This window comes from Pithys albifrons, chromosome 15 (assembly GCF_047495875.1).
Source record: "Pithys albifrons albifrons isolate INPA30051 chromosome 15, PitAlb_v1, whole genome shotgun sequence".
Taxonomy (NCBI): Eukaryota; Metazoa; Chordata; class Aves; order Passeriformes; family Thamnophilidae; genus Pithys; species Pithys albifrons.
Genome location: NC_092472.1, coordinates 5458799 through 5481649, shown reverse-complemented (window position 1 = coordinate 5481649; position 22851 = coordinate 5458799). Strand labels below are relative to the sequence as shown.

At 45.5% G+C, this 22851-nt stretch overlaps 1 protein-coding gene across 2 annotated transcripts in view; it reads right to left on the bottom strand.

Annotated features, from left to right (window-relative positions):
• Window positions 1-22851, bottom strand: part of SLIT3 (slit guidance ligand 3) — a 495956-nt gene that overhangs the window by 4889 nt on the left and 468216 nt on the right. For both annotated transcript variants that reach the window (XM_071569998.1, XM_071569999.1), the window contains 4 exons: window positions 20151-20391; window positions 18285-18415; window positions 4058-4212; window positions 1966-2251 (listed from right to left, as the gene is read on the bottom strand). In XM_071569998.1, coding sequence (XP_071426099.1) covers window positions 1966-2251; window positions 4058-4212; window positions 18285-18415; window positions 20151-20391 — 813 coding nt within the window. The remainder of the gene's footprint in view (window positions 1-1965; window positions 2252-4057; window positions 4213-18284; window positions 18416-20150; window positions 20392-22851) is intronic.

Sequence of the window (22851 nt, the reverse complement as noted above, 5' to 3'; positions counted from 1 at the left end):
AGCACTTCAGTGTCAAACACTCTGAAGAACGTGTGAGTTTTCAGTGAATACTGGATAACATTCAGAGAATACATGTAGAATTTGTGAACCTAAGGGATCTCTTTAAAAAACATTAGGCTTCTCCATGAGCACGGACCAAGGCTTGGCATCCACACAAGACAGCTCACACTTACAGCATCAGCACGTGCAACTAAGTGCCAACAATCAGGCCACATGCCCAGGCTTCCTGAGCAGAATTACTGTGCAAATAGTATCAGGTGATGAAAACCAGTGTGATAAACGAAGGTGCTTGTAGAAAAGCTATGCACTGACGTATCGGCGGGCAGCTGTAGCTGAAGGGTTCCTTGGCTTGTGTGGTTTGCAGTGAGCTTTGGCATTTCCAAGGAATACCACAGGGTGGGGTGTTGATCCTTAGCAGGATCTCTGACACCATCCCCGCTTCTGGTGGCAGGGACTTGAGACAGACTGAAAACAGGGAAGAAGGCAACAGTCTCCAGCCAAGGCAAAACTGCTCAGAGCTGATAAACCTTTGATAGTACAGGTTCTACCTGACGTAAACCCATGTCTCTCTTAGTTTTATTTTCTTTCTAGTACTTTCAAATTGTCCCTGGTGAATTTTTGTACATTTAATTTTTAAGCTTTGAACTAAAAGCCAAAAAAGTAAAAGCAGTTTCAGTCAGATCAAGACATGCAAAACAATAAAGGGAGTCTCAATCTGTATAAACAGTGTTTTCTGCCTCACTAACCAGAGGTTATCTGATCTTTACAGATGCATTTTCTCACTGAGATGAACCTGTGAGTGTTGGAGCAGACACCTGCCAACAGCGCTCTGGACTCCCCTAGACACACAGGTCTTGGCTTTAAGGACACAGCTCCAAAAAACTGAAGTGATGCCAGCATTAAAAATACACACAGCTCCTTTCCTTAGCAAGGGGCTGCATTCATGACTGCCTTACCCTCCTTGGATTATGAGAGAAATAATTCCTTATCACATAAACATCTGGGACTCCCTTATTTTTTCTCTTGTCCAACCACAACAGCTTTGTGTTGACATTGGAAATTCAAGGAAACATCTGAGTCTTCATACCTTAGGTTTGTAAACTAGAAGATGCTTCTCAACACCTTTCAGGGTTCAGTACTATGCAGAATTAGACCCAGCAGCAAGTTTAAAATGGTACCTCTGCCAGGTTAAATTTCTGCTCTTAAGAGAATGACTATTCACTATGTCAATTAACTCATCAAAAGTGAAAAGCCCCTTCCACAGACAGTGCAACCAAAGTAGCTTTTAGAACAAAACTATGAAACAGCACTGAACTATGCAGCCTGCTGCTCTGCACAGGACTGTTTCCCCTGTGCTTGGATAAGAAAGCCATTCATCCTGTGTTTCTGCTGGAGATGTGATTATCGACCCTTTGAACTGCGAACACTTTGCACTCACACCCCCTTCGCATGCGACGCCACCTTATCCTTTAAACTTGCACTTTAAAGGGCTGTTTCACAGTGTAACATTTACATCAGCTATTTGGGAAATTTAAAACTTCTCACATTGGAGCCCATAATGGTCTTCAGGGGGTTAGTTTGGAGCCTGGGTCCAGTGCTGCTGTGAGCAAACCCCTAACCATGGACCTCTCACTCACAGGCAGCTCTGCTCACCTCCTCAAAGTTAAGCCATACCCATTAATGGGACGCTTTGTATTTCCATGTGTAAAATCACAGCTGAAAGCATGACCTGCAGCATTACACTTGACCTCCTCCAGGCTCACAATGTCCTTTGGAGAATCAGCAGCATCAGAACAAGCAGTGGAAATTGAGAGCTGCCACAGATGCTGACTCACAACTGTCAATAACTTCATGTGGGAGCCCAGCACCTCCAAAAACAGTCAGATGTGGTTTTACAAGATGAAATGTGAAACGTGCATTAGCTGTAAAGCTTTCACCCTCCCATCAGCACTTGTTTGAGCTTACTTGTGGTTAAGACAGGGGTCTCCAATTTCCTGGTCACACAGGGGGCCCATCCAGCCTGGGTGACACTCACAAATCACACTCGTTTTCTCCAGGGAGCGGCAAATCCCGTGTTTGCAGATGTTACAGGATTTGCAGCCAGGAAGGACTCCCAGGGACTGCTGTGGTAAATCCTTGAAATCCTGCAGCTCGTTGTTGATGCGGACGTCGTGGATACATCCATGGAAACCATTCGGTGTCTTATCTGCACCCTGGCGCAGGGAAGATAATCCAGTAGAGGTTGGGATCCCTTCAGATAAAAGCAAAAGGGGAAGATTTACTCAGAGTTACAATGATAATCCATAAATTATAACTCCTAACATTCCTTTTGTCACGGCCCCTTAAAATCTGTAAAGAATTTATTTGCATAAGACCTGTGTAAGGTTGCACGGAATTTGCTATCCATGAGTAATGCCACTGTTAAAAGATGATCTTAAAACTAACCCAGCATCTTTGTTTGACTGTTTGGAGGAAAGTTGCTAGACCCAGGTCATGTAGTTGGGGACATGGACAAAATTATGGGCACATAAAGGCTCAGGTCTGTGTTAATGCTGATTGTAGGTTATAACAATGACTCTGGGGTAATTGAATCAATTACTTTAACTAAACCATCTGCAGTGGAAGGGCAGTGGCACCCATGGGAATGCTACACATGGAGAGGTGGCACATGCAGAACAGTGAGGGTTTAGAAAGAAGCAAAAAGAATTTTAATAGGCAACAAAAAAGTCTTCACAGAGCCCATGGCTTCTGGTATCCAACAGTCCTTCATTCCAGGTTTCAGGTTTGTCCTGAGAATTTTTGTAGGTACCTTTTGAGAATTAGTATCAATTCATGATGCTCCCCCATTAACAAAACTTCACATGATTACTTCCCAAGTTCCCTGTGTAAAAACTGCTGCAGGGTTGGTATCTTTTATGCTGTGCTAGAGGGAGAAATTGTGATGGCCTCTGCACCAGCAGATTATCTTTGATGCACAATGCTCTTTAATAGCCTGTGACATTCTTAATAGGAGCCAATTATAAAATTTCAGCTCTGTACAAAGCAAGATTAGCCAGTTTTCTGTTTCACAAGGTCAATATTCAGGGTTCTTTTAGAAAAGTGTTATTAAAGGGAATTATTTACAAAAGGTTTGACCAGCACGAAATGAAGTTGCTAAGAGTTTCTACTGTTGGCTTCAATGATCTCATTAGAAAAAGCCCAAAGACTTTCTGAGTCTATTATTATTCTGCTGACTGAAAATTCAAGAACTCTGTGTCACTGAAAGAGAGAGATTTCAACATTCAGTCCAGAAAAGAGCTAGGGGGGTTCTGGCAAAAACAAATCCACTGGGCAGAGACCAGCCTTTGTTCTGTCTCTCATAACCAGACACCTAATCAGTGGGATAGTCATTATTCTGGGCATCTGTTCCCCACCCCACTTGGCTGCTCCTTCCCCCCAGATTCAGCACTTAATGTTAAAAAACTTCTTAAGTGAAGTTTGGTCTGTTCTAATACCTCTTCAATACTGAAGCTCTGGCTTCAGTTTCCAATGAGAAAACTATTAATGAAAATGTTCTTAGTCAGGTTGCAGGTTAATGTGTTTTTAAATCACATACCCCTTTCCCCCCCAGTTTTTATACCTCTATAAAATTCCAGCAACAATATTGCTTGGTGATGGTCTATTTAAACTTGCTGACTATTGATTTGCCTTTTTTGCCATGACTGTTTGTGATTCCTCCACTGTATTCTTCAGCCATGACACCTTGGGGCCAGCCAGTTCTGAAAGCTCCAGAAAGGACAAGTGGACTGTTCCTGCAGTAGCTGTGCAGCCCAGAGTCTGCCTGTGCTGGCCCTGTACTGGGTGCCAGGGGGCTGTGGAGCACAAAGCACAACAGCAGAGTGGCATTTCCAGGTTCTCTGTTCAAGGAAGCAACCTCTGTCTGAGGGCAACGACAAATGACTCATCCCCCCACTCCCATCCCCATCCCCTGTCCTGGAGAGTCCTCTCAGTAGGATGGAAGATGATTTGCTTCTGAGAAAATATGTTAAAATCTCAAGTCCAGAGCAACTCACAGTACCTCCAATGTAGAGGGGGGTGTTGAGGCTGACAGAAGATTGTTTCTGGAGTTTCCCTAGACTCTTGGGAGCACCCTTGTCCACCACCAGGTTCAGAGTTTGGTTCAGCATCACGAGTTCCACACTGTGAAACTGCCCATCATTGACTGTTTCCACACTAAAATGAAAAGCAAAACAGAGCATTAGACTATGAACAAGGAACAGCCTCTGCTTCTGTGACATCCTGAGTCCCAACACATCTTGCACAGCACAGCTCCACTCCACGCTCCTTTAGGGTCACTCAGCATTTCCTCCAGGTACAGACTGACACACTGCCAGTGCCTGTGCAGGCAGTGCTGACATAAGTGTGACACTTGAGAAAACAGCTCATCAGGACAGCAGCTACTGGAGTTGTTTTCCCAGAAAAGCAAGAGGCAGTTACACAACACACTGGCTTTGGTGACAAAAGGACCTAAAAATCCTGCTCTGTGCCTTCAGCCACAGCTTGCTGCCCCTCTGTCCCTCTGCTTCGTGCCCATGCTGCATGCCAGATCACTGAAATGATTACTGCGTGTATGGTTAGTTTAAACTCAAATTGTTTCACAGGGGCAGTCTGGCTAAGACAGCAGGAGCCTCTGAAAACAGAATTTCCTCACAGCGGAAGTGGCTTTTAACTATGAGCTGGGGAATAAGGACAGGCTGAGTTTCTTAAAGCCAGAGAAGGAATTCATGGGGTTTTTTTTGCTTATAAATGACCAGAGTGTGTTGTCCAATACCAAACAGTCCTACCTGAATGCAAGGAAAACTGATAATTGCTGCTCCTCTTTGGGAAACATTTAGGTGTAGATTGAGGCTTGAGAATAAGCAGGAATTAAGGGGAGGTGAGACAGATCAGGCAGCCATGTGAACAGACAAGTTGTTAAAAACACCCTGTATTTATTGCTCAGGTGTTTTTAACACTGATTTTGCAGATGCATGAAGCCTGCAGTGACTTAACTCAAGAGCTCTTTCACAGAATCAGTGAGGTTGGAAAAGACCTCTGAGATCAAGTCCAACCTAGGACTGAACACCGCCTTGTCATCTAGACCATGGTGACTTCATCACCTCCCGGGACTTGTCTGTACTTCCAACAATCTTCACTTTCACTTCAGTCCCCCAGACACTAAAAGGTGCAGTGACACCATTCCATTTGCATCACAATATCATTTTTCATTTTCAGAGCAGCTTCAGCTCTCAAACCTTTAATGCTGCAAGGTGAAATTCTCTAAAAGAACCTGATGGCTTCGTGAACTCCTGAAGGCAGAAGGGGCAAGGCTGGGATTACCAGCTCTTAGCAAATAGGGTTTCAAACCAGGCTGGTGGTTAGAGATGTGATGGGACTGTGGGTGTGATAAAACAGCACAGTCGCCGTTCCACACGCATGAAAACACCATTGCATAATGAGAATCTGATACAGCAGTAGTGGTTATGGTTGGAATTAGCCTGTGGGCTCTGTAAACTGCCCACATGCACAGTGTTGCCAACACATCCTAAGTCCGGCCTGCAAGCACCCTGTTCCAGATCCCTCCCAGGATGTTAGCTGGGGATGCTGGTACATATGGATAAAGTCAAAACACGCCAACTGTGGGATCTGGGCATCCTGAGATACTGCTTAGACAGCAGCCTGGATTTGGGATTGCTGCACAGGTGGTACACACCACATTAGAATGTAAAAGGTTAGTTTTGAGAAAGGATTTCTGCTCATTCAAATGGCCCACAAGCTCAGCATCCTCTCTCAGTAAGTTACAAGTCACAGGTCAGATTCCTTGCAGGTGTTTTGCAAAGCTGCAAGGTCAATGTCTCTGAGCTATGTTCCCACACCTTCTTCCCTGTCAGTGGAGAGGAACAGACACACTCATCTGTGAGGATGAATCACCTTTTAGATGTGTCCCCCCCTCAACCTAGATGACATGCTGCCCCTCTTTAATGCCCAGTCCTGCATAACTGATGTATAAACCTACTGTAGCAAGAAAATAGGATCTTGCCTTCAGAAACAAATTACATGCCTTGGAGATTACCAGAATTCTGTTGTTGCTGAAAGAAGTTTCATTTTTGTAGTGTTTTATTGTAGACCTGACATAACCAATTACACTTGAGCAATGTCAGGCAGCAAGTCAGCACTGCAGGCATTTCTGAGGATGTGCTGTTTAAGAAGAGTGCACTGCTGATTCAGAACTGAGCTAATGTGCCTCTGCAGTGCTGCTCTCCCCACAGGTTTTTGGGATGAAACACGAACACATATGCCTTTAATAGTTTGCCTCAGGTTACACAGGTTGTAAACTGACAGCAGTACACGAGCACCTTTACAGTGTGGCTTTACATAAACAAGAGGTGAGTTAGTTCTGCCACAGAGAAGCTCCCAGGAAAGCTCTGCTGGCTGAACTCATTCCTGACCTCCAGGAAAGTTCTGGGCTGTGGCTGCTGCCCATGCTCAGGATGGTGAGAGACCCCTGGGGAGAACTCAAGAACCTGGAGCTGATGGTACTGTTCAAAATATTTTAAAGAAAAAACATAGAGGCTTGATATTACACAGAAATGCAGATCCAGTAGATCTAGTAGACTGGTTCAGAATAATTGTAGCAGGGCCTTGGCAAGGGCAGTGAGTTGTGTGGCCAGGATGAGAGTGAAGGATGTAAACCAGACTCATTGCCAAAGGTGCTGCAGCATGTGCCCCTCAGAAGAATAAGCCTGTCCTCACTGTACCCAAGTCTGCTGTATTGGGGCCACACCTCAAGCAGGCTATTGTAGGGATTGACAACTCCAGTAAGTCTGAAAACAGCTGGTCCAAGCTCTCTGTTTAGATACTCTGGAATTCTGTTAAGTATCTGCTGCATTACAAGGAACAGCTGTGCCACGGCAACGCGCCGACTGGGTGATCCCTGTGTGCTCCCTGCTTATCTCACTGCTGCACTGCAATTCCCAGGGGTGAAGTACTTGGACTTGCAGCTGAAAGGTGAGCGATAAATGGAAATGCACATTCGTAATTGTTAGTCTGTGCAGAACTGCCAGTGAAGGGAAGAAGCAGAGCCAAACCCCCGGGCTGTGAGAGCTGAGCACCCCCGAGGTGGAATAGATGGATGGCTGTAGGACAGTGAGCCCTTCCCCAGCGGGGTCAATAGCTGAAGCCAACACACAAACCACACGGTTATCTGCAGAAGGCCAAGCTATGGCCATTTGTCAGAGGACAACATTATCACATCTGGCAGGGCTGGCTCTTCCTGGGGCCAGGATTTCACAGGCATTCATCACCTACTCCTCCACAGGGTGTGCTTTTTCCAGATTATGCCTTGACCAGCAGGCAAACAAAAGTCTGAGTCCTGGTGACGGAAGAAGCCACCCCACATGGTGCTTGTGCCTTTCAGCAAACCCAGAGCTGGTATTTTTGCTGGAGAGGGAGTGAGAGGTCCCACGTGCATGCGTATTACTCCATTTGGAGTGTCCCTTTTTAACTTCTATGCCTGGACCTTGAGAAACAAGCTAACTCACAGCCATCACCCAACACTGCAGTTTTGGAAAGCAAAGTCACAATAGGCAAAGCACTCATTTTGCTGTTTGAGAAGACACAGAGATAAGATAAAAAGCTGAATGTGGATGGCCAGGACGGCAGGAAATCCCCAGGCAGCAGATACTTGTGTGAGAGCACTTACTGCTGCTGCTGACGGACAGGCGTTTAGGACGCCTTTGGATTCTAAGAGATGGAGACAACAGAGGGGGCAGAGAGCGGTGGTGAGAGGAATACTACATGAACTCTGCTCAGAGCCTCTTCTGGGCCTTGAGGAGCCTCGGCAATGGTGGGAGAGAGCTGGAGACAGTGGCTTGGCCCGGGATGAAGGGCGGGCGGCTGCGGGTGCTGATCAGCGCGCAGAGCTCGGCTCCTCCTCATCAGGGGCCCCTGCCCTGTCAGGGTTTCATTAAAATCTTAATTGAACCCTCCCTGAGGACCAGGTGCGCTTCCAGGGCTCTTCCTTCTGGAGCCGCCCGCGGGATGGCGACACCAGCCTCGGGTCGGGATTTACAGGGTGCCGCGGCCACCCCGCGGTGGGGCAGGACCGCGGGGAGCGGGCCAGGAATGCGGGGCTCGGGCTGGGAATTCAGGGCGCGGATCGGGACCGCGAGGCGCAGGCTAGGAATGCGGGGCGCAGGCTGGAAATGCGGGCGCGGGGCAGGGAATGTGGGACGAGGGCAAGGAAGGCGGGGCAGGGAATGCGGGGCTCGGGCTGGAAATGGGGGACGCGGGGCAGGGAGCGCAGGACGCGGGCAGGAGCGCAGGGCGCGGGGCAGGGAGCGCAGGACGCGGGGCAGGGAGCGCAGGGCGCGGGGCAGGGAGCGCAGGGCGCGGGGCAGGGAGCGCAGGACGCGGGCAGGAGCGCGGGGCGCGGGCAGGAGCGCAGGGCGCGGGGCAGGGAGCGCAGGACGCGGGGCAGGGAGAGCAGGACGCGGGCAGGAGCGCAGGGCGCGGGGCAGGGAGCGCAGGACGCGGGCAGGAGCGCGGGGCGCGGGCAGGAGCGCAGGGCGCGGGGCAGGGAGCGCAGGACGCGGGGCAGGGAGCGCAGGACGCGGGCAGGAGCGCGGGGAGGACCGCGGCAGTGGCGGCGCGCGGGCGGCAGAGGGCGCAGTGGCACCGTCAGGCATTGCACCCGCTGTGCTCAGTCTCGGCAGCGCCTTCGCTGGAGTCGTGTCACAAACTGGATGCTGAGGAACGATTTCAGTTTCTTTCCAAGAGGAATCACTTCTGGTCCCTTAAAGCCTCTGTCCTGAGGGAAAGGCAGCCCCTTTGGCACAGCCAGATGCTGGCAGGAGGATTTGTCTAGCCCAACAGTGCAGGAAACAGGTTCCAGTCAGAGCTGGCTGCTCTGGGAGCCCTGTGGGTGCTGAGGAGGGGCAGCTGCTGAACCTGACTGCTCTGTCTCCACCAAAAGGGCCACACTCGCTGCTCCTTGACCCACAGTAGCCCTCACCTTTCTCTTCTGCCTCACACTCATCTTTTCATAGCCCAGGTTGCCACAGTCCATTGCGCTGGACTTATCGATGTTACCCTCACTGGGATCTGGCCATGGCACCTGAACAGATTTGGCCAAACCAGAGGAGAATGCTGGGCATGTGAAGAGAGTCCACCTTCCAAAGTTTATGAGAAGGCCTTGGCTCCAGCACCCTCTCTTCTCAGAGTTGCCCTCACAGTGAAGAGAGGCCACTAAAGAGGGTTCTCTGGAAGAGACATTAAAATTTCACCTGGCAGAGAGCTGGTGTCACCTGTCAGAGCAACTCCAGCAGGATGAGCCAATGGACCCATGGTAGAGGACACTGAACACAGGCCATGGACATGGCCTCTGCTTGAGGCTTAGGCTCCAGAACACAAAGAAATGAAGGGAAAGGGATGCGTATTAAACACAAAACCTCAGGCAATATAGGAAAGAACCATTTTCCACTCTCATTTTTGAGCTATTTCTCTTCTCCCTTTAATATTTTCTTTCCCCTCTACTCCAGCCCCAAGCACACACAGATGTTATAAACACTGACTCCCCTTGCTCTAATACCCATGAGAGATTTAGAGCTGAGCCACTATAAATATGCCAGTGAAAAGAAATGCATTAAAGGATTAAAGCATTCAATTGGAACTTGTAAAATTTGGGCTTTGGGGTCAGGTTTTTTTTCACTGACAAGTAATATACCTTTAGTGTAGACAGCAGAGAACAGCAGGGCAGAGGAGTCAGAAACAAAAATAGCTTCAAGTATCACAGCAAACCATGTCACTGAAGAAATGTATAACCATCAATTATGCAAATGAGAACATCAATTCATTAGCTACAGTCTCCAGATTTTCCTGACCTCTGTCTTAATGGGGACACGCCTCATTTGATGTGCAGAACAAAGGAAACACAAGGATGGTAAGAGACTGGGGAGTGAAGGCCATGGGGAACACTGAACTTGGATAATCTTTGAGAACGTTCAGAGTAGAAGGGAATAAACAAAAATAGATGTCCAAAAGAGCTTAAGGAGCTGAGCTTACAGCACGTGGGAGGAGCAGGTACCACAGAAGAGGTACTAAAATCAAGAAACACAAGGTGAGAGCTGCAGGGAACCACACAGAGATGTCAGTTTGGGAGCTGTGAAACTCAAACTATGCCAGGCTGACTGCAGCTATCAGCAGTGATGGTTTTCACCTTTCCAAGCTACACTTACCTCCCACCCCTAGTTCCAGCTATAATCAGTCCTCTGCCCAAAATAGATTTAAACTTCTCCATGGCAACAAAGGCAAAATCATAATTGGAGTGGTGTTTGTGTTACCTCTACGGTAACACATCACTTCAAGCACTATCATCTTCAGAAGCTGAATAAAAACCACATGTTGAGAAAAAAAGTATGAAAAATGCTAATGAAGTGCAGGACTAGAGAAATAAGAGGTGAAAAGGATATTAAAGCACTCAAATTCACTTTCAGCTTGAAATAAACTCTTTTGTTATGGTCAATCCTGTTTTACATGACTTGAGTGTTAGGTCTTCTAGACTGAGGGCACTTGACATTCAGATTGTTTTGTTTGATACCTCCATTTTATTTTGCTTGGTTTTATACCTTTTCTTCTTAGAACCCTGCAGACCACCCAAATAAACCATCTTTCTCTTCTTGGTGTTTACAGCCCTTGAACACTGGCAGCTGATTATTGTATCTCCCTTAATGATCGTTTGGCCAGGCTGTGCATATCTAATTTCCAGTCATAATTCAATTCCTGCGGCACCCCTGCCAGCAGTGAAAGTCATTGTGTTACAGCCCTTCTAAGGGAACAGCAAGGACCTTTTTGTACCCCTGCAACATGCAATTAACACCATCCTGACCCCCCTTTCCCTACAGGATTCATAAGAGGGTCAGACTCATGGCCAGGGCAAACACTGCTGGTTTGCAGTGAACTCTCACAGTGTCCATGACCTGGGTGAGAGATTCCGATATGTCCTTCCAGGCCCTCTGCTGGGAGATGAAGCTACTGGTCTCCTGCACTCGCACCAGCAGAGCTGGATACTTCATTCTGCTAACTGAGAATCTGTTAATGGCAGAAAAAATAGTTTGAATGCACTCCTCAAGTCCAAGGCTTCTCCTGAGTGACAGATCAGAGACTCCTTTCCCTCCTTCCCCACCAGAATGTGTTGGCACATCAGCGTAGTGTGGTGCCATGAGCTATTGCATCTCTGGGTCCTTGCTGTAACAGCCATCATATAAAATAACAAACCCAGCAAAAACAGACAGCAAAAACAACCAGAGATTCTGTGGTGCTATTTGGCTTGTATTAAATCTGTTATCCTTGTAAAAATGACTCTGCAAAGAGCAGGGAGGAGGGCAGGCCCTGGCACAGCAGCAGGGCGGTGACAGCACAGAGTGCCACGTTCTCCCCAGCACTGCATGAGTATGGCTGTGTGGACACACCAGGGCAGGCTGTGGCACAGTCCTTGGGCCTGCCAGGGCTTTGAACAAAGCAGGGTACTTAGGGGCACTTTCTGACATCAGTATCAAACACTATTGAAAACAGATCTGCCATTCAACTGGTTATCAAATCTCAAGTTCTGATGAGAAAATCCACCAATATCTTTACAGGGTCATTTCATCAGGCAATACTTTACACCATCAATCCCCTTTTCAGCTGTGGCAGCTATGGAGGTATTTGCCATCTAGCAGCAGGGGGCAGGGCCACTGATTTAACAATACAATTAACGGGGTATCCAATCAGAATGACAGAGAATGACGGGCTTTATCAGAAATTGGAGGCTAAGCCCCAAGAGAAAAGAGAGCCATGTCTATTTAGAAACCTGATGCACGGTCAGGAAATGAAACTCTTTCCACCTCATCTGTGTCGACATCCATACAGTTGGATGCCTCTCCTTCCACAGAAACAGCCCAAGTCCCTCCCTGTTTGGCAGCCACAGCAGCAGCTGCCATGCCCACCTTTCCCTGCAGCACTGGGCCGTGCTGGCAAACGCAGAGCTCCGGGGCATTTCCATGGTGGGGAGAAGCAGTGAGATAATTGTGCACAGACAGACCCATCCTGCACCCCCACGATCACCCCCAGCACCAGGGCTGTGTGTGCTGCTGCTGACAGAGGCTGCACCGCTGGGATCCAGAGCCCGGCACTTGGGATAAACGCGATGGGAATCTATCACACATGGGACATATTGTGGCACTCATCATGTTTACAAGGAACTTATAGGCAGAAAAAAATAAACATATCAGCTTGCTACATGTTGTTGTAAGGCGAAAACCTCACAATTCAAGACATGAGCCAGTCATTAGTGTGCAGGAAGTTTATAAAGCCATTTGGACAATGACAGATTTATTTAATCACTGTCTTTTATGAGAATACTTCATCCTTCCTCTGTCAAAATCAGTGGTAACCAACTTGGCAATTTACTTTTGCACCAACGACCTGTGGTATAGCAAGAAAATACCTTTAATACATATTTGCACACCTTTCTTCAGCTGACATGGGGTGCAACTTAGACTCACAGCTCTGGATTTTGGGCCCTGAAGGAGATGACCTGGGACTCAGAGAATGTAATTTCTCTTTCTGTCACTACCACAGGGCAAGTGGCTCTAGATGACATGTTCCTAACTTCCTCTACCTGGTACAGACATCCCAGCACTGACTTGCTTTGTGAAAGGTTTTGCCTTCAGGGAAAACATCTCACTCTGAAACACCCTCTACATGTGCAAGGTTAGACATGGAGTTGTATTTCTGAGTACTCATATTGCACTGACAAGAATGAGATGGGTGGAGTACAGGAGAGGTGAGTAACTATCATTCTGGCAAGAGATACTGGAGAGATTTACAAGGAAAAAAATTAATTCAGTTTAATAAGACTTTGCCAGCTAACTCCTCCAGCAGTCTGAAGGACAAAACTTTACCCTTCTTAAGCTTTGGCTCAGCAGAAGAAAGTTCTGAATTTCATGAGAGCAAATATTTGATTCTGAACCTCATGATAAAAGTGAAATGATATTTTAAGGTCTTGGCCTTACATTTTCAGTGTCCTACTACACAAAAAATCCAGGAAAAACTGGGGAAATGCAATGTTTGTAGTTTGACAAGAACTCACACACTTGCCATTTTTCTCCCATTTAAGTACACCAAGGCCCTTTATAAAGGCAAAAAATACCTCAGCTGTCCTTTGCCTTGGCTCATGCAAGATGTATAAGTACATTCAAATTTTAAAGTTTTTACTGTGCAGGTCAGAGACTAATGCCAGTTTCTTTCATTATATTTGATGCAGAATCCCTAAGGAACACCTGAAAAAATAAGAGAGTGTGATAGAGAGAATAAAATGAATTGCAAATATGCAGAATTGTTAAGAGCTCAGTGATGCCTCATAGAAATCTCTGAAAAACAGTCTATTAAGAGACCATCCAGAGTATCAAACAGGCATTTCACCAGGGACGGGCACAGCACAAGCTGCAGACTGGGAAGGTATTAGGAAGAAAAGGACCAGTCATGCTTTGCAAAGAGACTTCTGGTAAAAACTGAGTTTGACAAGCTCTAATAATGATCCTAAGAATAATTAATGCTTTCACTCCTCCAGCACATTCCTCCCCAGAAGGCAGTGAATTAACAGTGAAGCCTCACAGGCTTTTTCTTTTTTTTTTTTTCAGATAAGCAATTGCAGCTAAAAAGACAGTTACACAAAGATGCCATCTCCCATCTCTTTGGAGGATGTGGAAGCTCTTCCACCACCAAAGCAATTGCTGTCTTAACACCAGAAGAAATTTGAGTAGAGTATTGAAGTCCTTGAGCAATACCATGTCAGTCCAGCAGTGGCATGGCCAGGGACTCTGCTGGACACCAGTTGTGAGGGAGTGCAAGGACAGATGCTGCTGGGATAAAAGCCTCGTGCTGCTCCACAGCCTGAAGGGACAAGGGAGCAGGAAGCAGGAACCTCACCCTGTGGAGACCCACAGCACGTTTCTAAAACACCTTTTTGATTTCTCATGCATTTCTGTACTTTTTTTGTGTGCACAGAGAGCCAGATTTAATTTGTCATCCTGCAGTCATCACATCTGAAACAGATACAGTAAGAATTTAAGCTCCCTCCTTCCAGGCCTTTTGCTTTAACCACAGGAACATTCATCTACACTTTGCAGGAATCAGCCAGACCATGGGAACTGCATGATACAATCTGCAAGGAATATTTTTAATGATGTAGCATTTTTGAAAGCAGATTATGCAAGGATACTTTTAAAAGGAATTACAGTGTAATTTGGGTGTAGGCTCTGCAGAAAGACAAATATAATTAATTCTTATCTTTTCCTAACTGCCTCCTTTTTCACTGCTGTCAGAAACCCTGCATGAAAACATATGATTTTACACCAATGACGCCTGCATCTTGCTCTTTACCAGATATGACAGTCTGTATGCAACATGGCAATCTGGGAACTCTGGAGGGAATTACATCAGTAGTTTGTGTCAAATTTCTATTTTCCATTTCTATTAGGAAGGATTAATTTAGCATCCAAATCAATATCACTGTGTAGCAACATGGAATCTATTGGAGAAAAATTTACAAGTAAGGTCTCATCTCTGGCTCAAGGAACAGATGTGGGAAAAAAAGACTGAAAATAAGGACCTCTCCCTGTACAATACAGTTAAATAGATACCAGTGTCAATGGCTGAATGCTGCAACTACATAATTAATTGTTCTTTGTTAATTCAAACTTGTAGCAGTTGGAGTGTGGTGGCAAATAAAAGCAGCACATTCCTGACCAGTTGGCATCTTTAAATTGAGGTACAGTATCTGTGTAAAAAATTACTTTATTTCAAGGTCACATAGTTGGCCTGGTACCAAGTACTGTCATGGCATGGAAGAGGAACTCCCAGCAGTGCAGAAACCAGGGGGGCAGCAAAGCACTCAGAAACAGATTTCTGGTCTCATTTGTGCATCTATAGAGTAATTAAACAGACTAAAAGAAACAACAAACAGGAATTCTACTTCATAAATGGGTCTTCTTTAAGAACTTTACTATGACATTCAGGAAACCATTTTTCTGCAGCTCACAAATGAAGAGTTCCAGTAACAGACCACTCAGTTTTCCTTTAAAGGACAAGTCCAGTCATTGCATATTCATGCATTAACTTGCATTTCTCTCTAACTTGATGATAAAGGACAGTGTATTTTAGGTAGTTGTTTCCATTGGACTTGTACTGACCTTTATCTGACTAGAATGAAAGAGAAGTCCAATGTTAACTTTAACCTTTCTATCCAAACATACCATAGGAAGAAACAGATGTAAAGCAAATCTGAATGAACAGTCAGTTAATCCTGGGCTTTTGACTTTGTACTGCAGCTCTAGTTCAATCTGCTCAGAGGAGTAACTAAGACACAGGAACAGCTCCCCTCTGGTAGCCAGGGACAACCTCTGTGAATATAGAGTGGCACTGGAACACATGGCCAGCTTCATCCTTCCAGCACCTTTCTGTGGAATACTCTGGAAAACTGCCACCATTATGCCTTACTCACTGCTGGCTTCCCAAACAAAAGGTTTTATCTTATCCCTACAGGATATTATCAGTATTAGCCAAGGATTTTGCTAATTTTACTGTTCTTAAGTACCATTAATAAATCTTATCATGGAGACTCTGATGAGGAATTACAGATCATATGGCTTGCCAATGACTTCCCACATCCCTTCCTGGGAGTACCTGAAATAGCCAGCAAAACATCTCAGTTGCAGCCCAGGACCAGGTCAGCAACAGATTTCCTGCAGCTGGAGCTGGCACAGCTCCCACCAGGCACTGTTTTAAGGTCTCCTCCTCTTCTGGCAGACTCTTCTGGGTGACAATAAGAGCCAAAGCCCTGCTCATGTAGTCTAAGTGGACTCCTTTGGAGGAGGGCAGCATGTGATATTGCCCATGAAAATTAATCTAATAGTCTTTCAACAGAGCTGCTCAAAGCAAACAGTCCACTTTTGGTGAGATGGAAATTTAAATGAGGCATCCAAACAGCAAGGAGGAGGCAATAGAGAAGGAAAACTTTTATCAATGGTGAGGCTGAGACTTGAATGCTACAGGTTCTCCTAGAAACCTTGTTTTTAATCACAAATCAAAACTGTAGAAGTTGCAGAAGAGTTTCCCAAATCCTTTAGGTTGAGATAAAATGCATCACAATGAATCAACCATTCATTTTATCAAAATGCAGGTTAGGAGACATTGCAATTAAAATGCAGATAAACTCAGTACAAGGTATAAATGGACTTTCATTTCCCTGGAGAAAGCATCTAAAACATCCAGAAGGTATTAGTGACAAAACTTAGAAATTATGGCTAATGCCTGAATAAGGAAAATAATTGACCATTGTCCAAGCTACTAAAGGAAATGGGGAATTTTCCATTATTTGGTATTTTCCTATCAAAACTCTGTGCCAAGTTGTGTCTTAGCCAAACAGAGCTCACACCTTAGCTAAAAGTCAAACAGTATATACAGGGAGGTCAAGCCAGATCCACTCGTGCCTTCTACCCTTAAATCCTATGATTGTAAAGAGAGAAGCAGATTTCCCCCTCCTTCTTCAGCCCTTAAGGAAAACAAGTCTTTTAATCTATTTAGAGACCCTTTTGACATTCTTTAGCTGCAGTTTTTCTCAATCAACCTAATCTTTTCCCATCAAGCTCCATGCTAATCCCATTTTGCTCCACTCCTTAAACTAATAAAAGATTAGAGTGACATTTCGGAAAGGGCATCGTATTAAGCAGCTTCTTTCCCATCTCAACAGATCACTGCGGTACAAACTGCAGTGAACAGGCCATTAATCTCATGGTAATGAGGTGTCAGTCTGAATGGAGACCTCCTCTTTGATCCATGTGAAGGGCACGGGAATAACGAGGGCACTGGTGCTCGCCATCCCTGGCAGCTTTGCCAGGGGGCAGCGGATCCACGAAGGGTTGTTGTGGTGGTGGCAACAGCTCTTGTCACTACACTGCTCACTGTTGTGCCATGACAGCAGTGAGCAAACATCCTCACTGATCCCCACCCACCACCCCTGTGCTGCCCACACCTAATGAGCCTTCCCATGCCCTAATTAGCGGCGTAAAACTGTTTAACAATTCCAGCTTTGCTCTAACATGAAATCAATCAGGATCAGCAGCCATACACAGAGACGTTTTTCACACCTATCCATCCAGCTGGTGGAAATCATGGGCAAACTACTTTCTCCATTCCTACAGGGATCAAGTGCTCCTCATGGGGGACGTACCTGAATTGGTACTATCCAATTTGCTTCTGTACAGAAAGAATATTTCCATTTTCTTAAGCAAGTCACCATTCCCCTAAAGAATGTGGCTCAAGTTTTACCAAGTGATGAGAAAAGTTTCTGGAAGAAGTACAAGGCCCATCCTGGCTGGTGGTATATGGTGGCATCCATCCTGTCCCTTGCTCTGATAGGATGCTCTTCCTACAGGATGACTGAGGTGGGCTGGGAATTCCAATGTCTGTGCTGAACCCAAAACACTCTGTGTGGTCCCAGCAGCCACGTGTACCCAGAACAAACTGGAGCAGCAGGGATTAAAAATAATGAGCAGGGAGTTAACCTGTGGAAAAGGCTGCTGAAGGAACTGTGGATGACAAGAGCAGCACATCTCTCTCTCCCACAGAAACACCTCTGTGATGGATTTCATTTGCACATTTGATTTTCTGTCCAGTGACTAATGAATAAAAGCTGTGGGCTTAGTATCCTCAGAAGCCAAGTGTCTGAAGGTTAAATTACTCTACAATTTACCTTTGCAATTTGTGCTTTTTCGTGGTTTGTGTAGTTACTATTGATACAGAAAAGAGTTGCTTTAAAAATATTCATCCTGTAGAGGAATTCAGCCCTTCTCCTCCTATTTGACACACTCTTAACTCTGCAGTTGCACAGTCACTGTTTTGTCTTGGTACAGTAAATTAATGCTATATATCAACAAAGAAACTGATTAATTGTAACTATGTCAAGGACAAAATTCACCAGAAACTGAATCTTTACAAAAAATACATTTTTCTGTAATTCAGTAGGACACACTATTGCTGCTGTTGTCAATAAATGGCAATTTTTTCCATTCAGCCTCTAGCTAAGTCTTTAGCTTAACTTTCTTATTTAATTACATGAATAAAAGAGATACCTTAAAGTAAAATCACATGCCCATTTCTTAGAAAAATCCTACTTCTTCTCCATCTATATTGGAAATCATCTGTCCTGGTAAAGCTTAGCAATTTACCTGTACACTGTGGTCGGGGGGGAATTCAGGGTGTCATAGATGAGCCTCACGTGTCCCTGGTACAACTCCAGAGCCAAAGGATCGTTGTCTCCTTTGTATAATAAGATGCCATTGTCCTTGTCCGTGGCTACCTGTGAAACATCAAGAACCAGGTAAGGTTGCTTGGGAATGATTAAATAAGAAATCAGCTCTAGGAGGAGCGTGTCACAAAGAGAACCAAACAACTTCAGCAGGTGCTGAGCTGTCCCCAGGCTTGTTGTGAACACGAGGAAGGAAAGAAGGACCTGTTCCCACATCTCACATGAACACAAGTTATTCACCCAGCAAGTCATGCTGACTTCAAATGGGACATTTAGAGTCAGGAGGACTAGAGTAGCTCTCATCCCTCCAGCTTTCATGAACACTGAGGGAAAAAAAGAACTGGCATGCTGAATCAAAAACAAGGACTTTGTTTTCCCAATATCCACTTCTAAAATATCCCTATAGTATAAAAAAGAGACAAAATGGGATTTTTGAATGCAACCTGCCTGTTATTTTCATAGCATGTATTTCTTGAGGTTTCTTTTTATCATGGCTGTTAAATGCCAAAACTAAACAGTAAATTTTAAAAACTGTTTTTATATATGTATGTATATTTAAATACTATCCTTTTACCCTTAGAAGCTTTTATTTTTCTTGAGCACTTTTTAGAATGATTTCCTCTATCTGTTCTTAATAATCAATGTTGTACTCTAATTTTAATTCACTAGTAATTAATTACTGGATGCAAGAATAATATCCAACCTGGGAAACAAGAAGTGAGTGTCATTTGCATGTGCTTTCTGTAAGAAACAGTATTATTCTTCAAGCTACAGCTGATGTAGTGTACTTTGTCCACATTTTCAGCTTTAAAGTAGACTCAAAGTATTTGGAGTTTTTGGGGAGCCATCTTTTATAGTGTCTGTATTTTAGAATCTCTTTTGTAATATTAAATAATAGAGAGATTTGAATAAAAGCTGCAGTTTCAAAAATACATGACTCAGATTCATTTTCATATCAGCAGCATACTCAAGCTATTAAAGAAAAGATTACTATTAATTACAGAATTTTGCTATTAGAATGAACTTTACAGGAATCACCCTTAAAAAATTTGTTCCTAATGTGGAAATTCTGTCCTCTTTCCCATGTGTTGACATTGCTATTTTGATTAAAACTATCGTTTTATTAGAAAACATACAAACCTAGAAATTATTCCCTCACTTTTGAATATTTTCGGGAAAAAAATCAGTTTAATGCTTACTAGATTGTGACTGCAATTTCAAATCACTTAAATAGCACATTGGCCTCAGAATCCAAGAAGATACTTTGGATCCACAACCACAAAGATGGCAGTAGTGGCCTGGCACCTTCAGGTGCTTTCTGAACCTTAGAGCTCAAACGAAATTCAGGTGTAACAACAGTCCTGTAACAGAATCCCAGGGCTTTTATCTAATGAATGTGCACAGCAAAGAAGTAAGCAAAATCCTGTCTGAAGAGGCCATTTAGTGCAGCCTCCTTTAATAAGTGTGCTAACATTCCACACTAATTTCTACAGGATGAAACACAATGCTGTGAATCAGTAAGAAGACAGGGAGGTTTCCTCAGTCATCCCTGGTTGCACTGCCAGTCTGGGAGTAAGAGAGTGATGAGATTCTGGAGGCAGAATGTGAGCCCTCAAAGGTGCACTGGGTGTCCTAGTTGCTCCTTCACATCTCAATAATTTTAGAGCAGACAAGTGGCTCACAAGTTGACTCTCACTTTTTCAGCATCTTGGCCAACAGGCCCCACTGAGAAACACGTGCAGGTATTACAGCTTAGGGGAGCACTGGGCTGCTCTGCCTGACCCACCTGGAGGGAGATGTTTGCCTGAGGGCGGATTTTGGCTGATGGCAGCTCCACGTAGGAGTCCTTGCCCACGAAGTTGACGGTGATGAGCTTCTCGCAGCGCTGGCCCGCGAAGCCGGCGAGGCAGCGGCACACGGGCTCCTGGTGGGCCACGATGCACTGTGCCCCATTCTGGCACTCGTAGTTGTCACAGGGGCTCGTCTGCAGCAGCACCATGGGGGGAGGAGTCTCACAGAAAAGTCCACTGTAGGAGGAAAGGAAAGAAAAAACAATGGGTTTTTTTTAGTGAAGGAAGCATTTTTGGATGCTGCCATTATATTGCTACTGTGAGTAGTGACTCTGAGGTTCAGCTGCCGTGTGCCTGTTGGACTGTGTGAAAGTTGTAAGCTTAATGCTGTCAGAAATCCCTGTGCTGGCCCTGAACGAGCCAGTTCAGATACTGAAAGCAATCTGTGCTGCCCTTTGCACTGGTTATTGAGCTCTGCAAGGTACCACAGCCTGTCTGAAATAGCTTCCACCCACACAGTGCCCTGCAGAGGCTCCCAACAGTATCTGTCAGCCATTTAAGCCCAAACCTGAGATTTCCCCATCTTAGGCTTTGTGATTTGAGTCTATTCTGCTGTTCTTAGTGGCAGGCACCTCTATTTTGAGGGGGTTTTACAGCCTCCTCACTTTGTTTACTCTATATTGGAGTGTATCACTGACAGATGGACAACTGCTAAAGGTCCCAGCAGCAATGCACTGCTGCCACACTGTCTGCTGGGCAGCTCCCCTGAGCTGGTAGTTTCTAACATCATCAGGATCATTAACTTTATTTCAGCTCAGTTTGTGGTTGCCAATGTCCTGGATCAGGAAAATGCAAAGGGAAGGAAACTTTCCCCCAGTCAGAGCCAGCTGAAAACCAAATGCTGGATCTGACACTGGTGAAGTGGAATCACATTGAGATGTGGAGGAAAGTGCTGTTCTTCAGACCTTGCTGCATGATAGGCTGAGCAAAACCCTCGTGTAGGAACGTCTGACCTCCAAGGCTGGGGCCACATCACCTGGGAGCAGTGACAGCTCAGGCCCTGGGCTGCCCTCCTGGCTCAGCCTGGCTCCACATTGCACAGGGCACTTGTTGCAGTGACTCAGCCTCGGTAAGAACATTGACAGTGCCTAAGGGCAGGGGAAAGGGAGATAAAGCAGAAAGCTGCAGTCTTCTTTGCCACTGATGTCATGTGTCAGGCTAAACTGCAAAAAGTAAGTGAAAAATCTCTGCCTGTGCAATCGATGGGTGGTGCAAAGGGATATCAATACCTCAAATCTCTCATTACAGCCCCTATACAAACCCAACAAACCTTTTTTGTACTGATGAGAGAACATAAACACTTTGCATCAAGTTCTGTGACTGCTTGACAAGGTGTAGACAGTACAATGATGACAGATTGCTATGTGGTGAGTAGAGAGCATGTTGCAGGGCTGGGGAGCCTTGTGGAATGCTGTGGGGATGGAGAGCTGTCGGGAATGCCATGGAGATGGGAACACTGTGGGGATGGATGGCTGTGGTGAGGGCCATAGGTGAGAGCTCTTACACCATCTCTCTGTGCTATACAGCAGCCACCAGCACGGGGCAGAGGGCTTTCCAGGAGAGGATTGTGGCAGACCAATTCATGGTGAATAACCCAGCAGCCCAGTCCTGGAATCCCACTTGTGCTATGAGGAGCACTTTGTGGAGTAATAGCACTCTTATAAAAACAAAGAACAAAATTGCCAAAATCCTCACTCCTCTCCAGCCAGGCAGGTGAGACATAGAAGCTCAGGGAATTTCTAGGCAGTGTTCCTAGATACAATTAGAATGGAAACCCAAGCTGTCACCCTGCAAGAACAGCAAATAAAGCAGCCACAACATACTCCAGACCAAGCTTGTTCAGCCACAGCGACCAGAACCTGCTGCCTCTGTAACAGCAGGGAATGGAGAGGATTGCTTTCCTTTTCTGTTTTCTCATGTTAAACTATGCACAGAGCACCATGGCTATATCTTTAGTGCTCTGTTGAATGAGAGCACAAAACATCTCCCTGACCCTGTTCTCTCAACACACCCCACTCTCTGGTCGCCTCTGGGAAACATGAGAGAGAGAAAAATACACTACAAAATACAGAGGAGTAAATCCTGATCTTCATCACAGGCAATGGAGCTGCTCTGTTTTACTACCATGTCTGACAGCAGAGACCCAGGGTCTTACTTTTACAAAAGGCAAATTTGAAGAATACCTTGAGAGATACAAACATCTGGGATTTGCACCTGGGATAAGGCTGGAAAAGGTGTCCTTTCCCCACAGCCACTATACAGCATGGAATACCCCACCAGCATCCTAACTTTGTCCAAATCTGTGTGCTGGCCTTGCACATGGTGATGTGGGTATGGCAAACACGAATCTGTTCCATGGGAATACACACAAAGAGGGTTAAAGCCACTGCTGGCCTGAAGCAGAGTGCTGTGCTGGTCTCTGGCTGCTGCCCTGGGAGCACAGCCTGCAGGGACTGTCCCTCCCATTCCATCACTCAGCCTTGGCATCACTCATGTACACAAACACAAAGTTTCCTTCTCAGCCAGAACCACCTCTTGGTACTTTCAGGATAAAGTGCATTTTCTACAGTTTTCTCACTGCCTTGCCCTAAACTTCTCTTATTCACCACAAAGGAAAGTTATGTTTCACAGCCACCT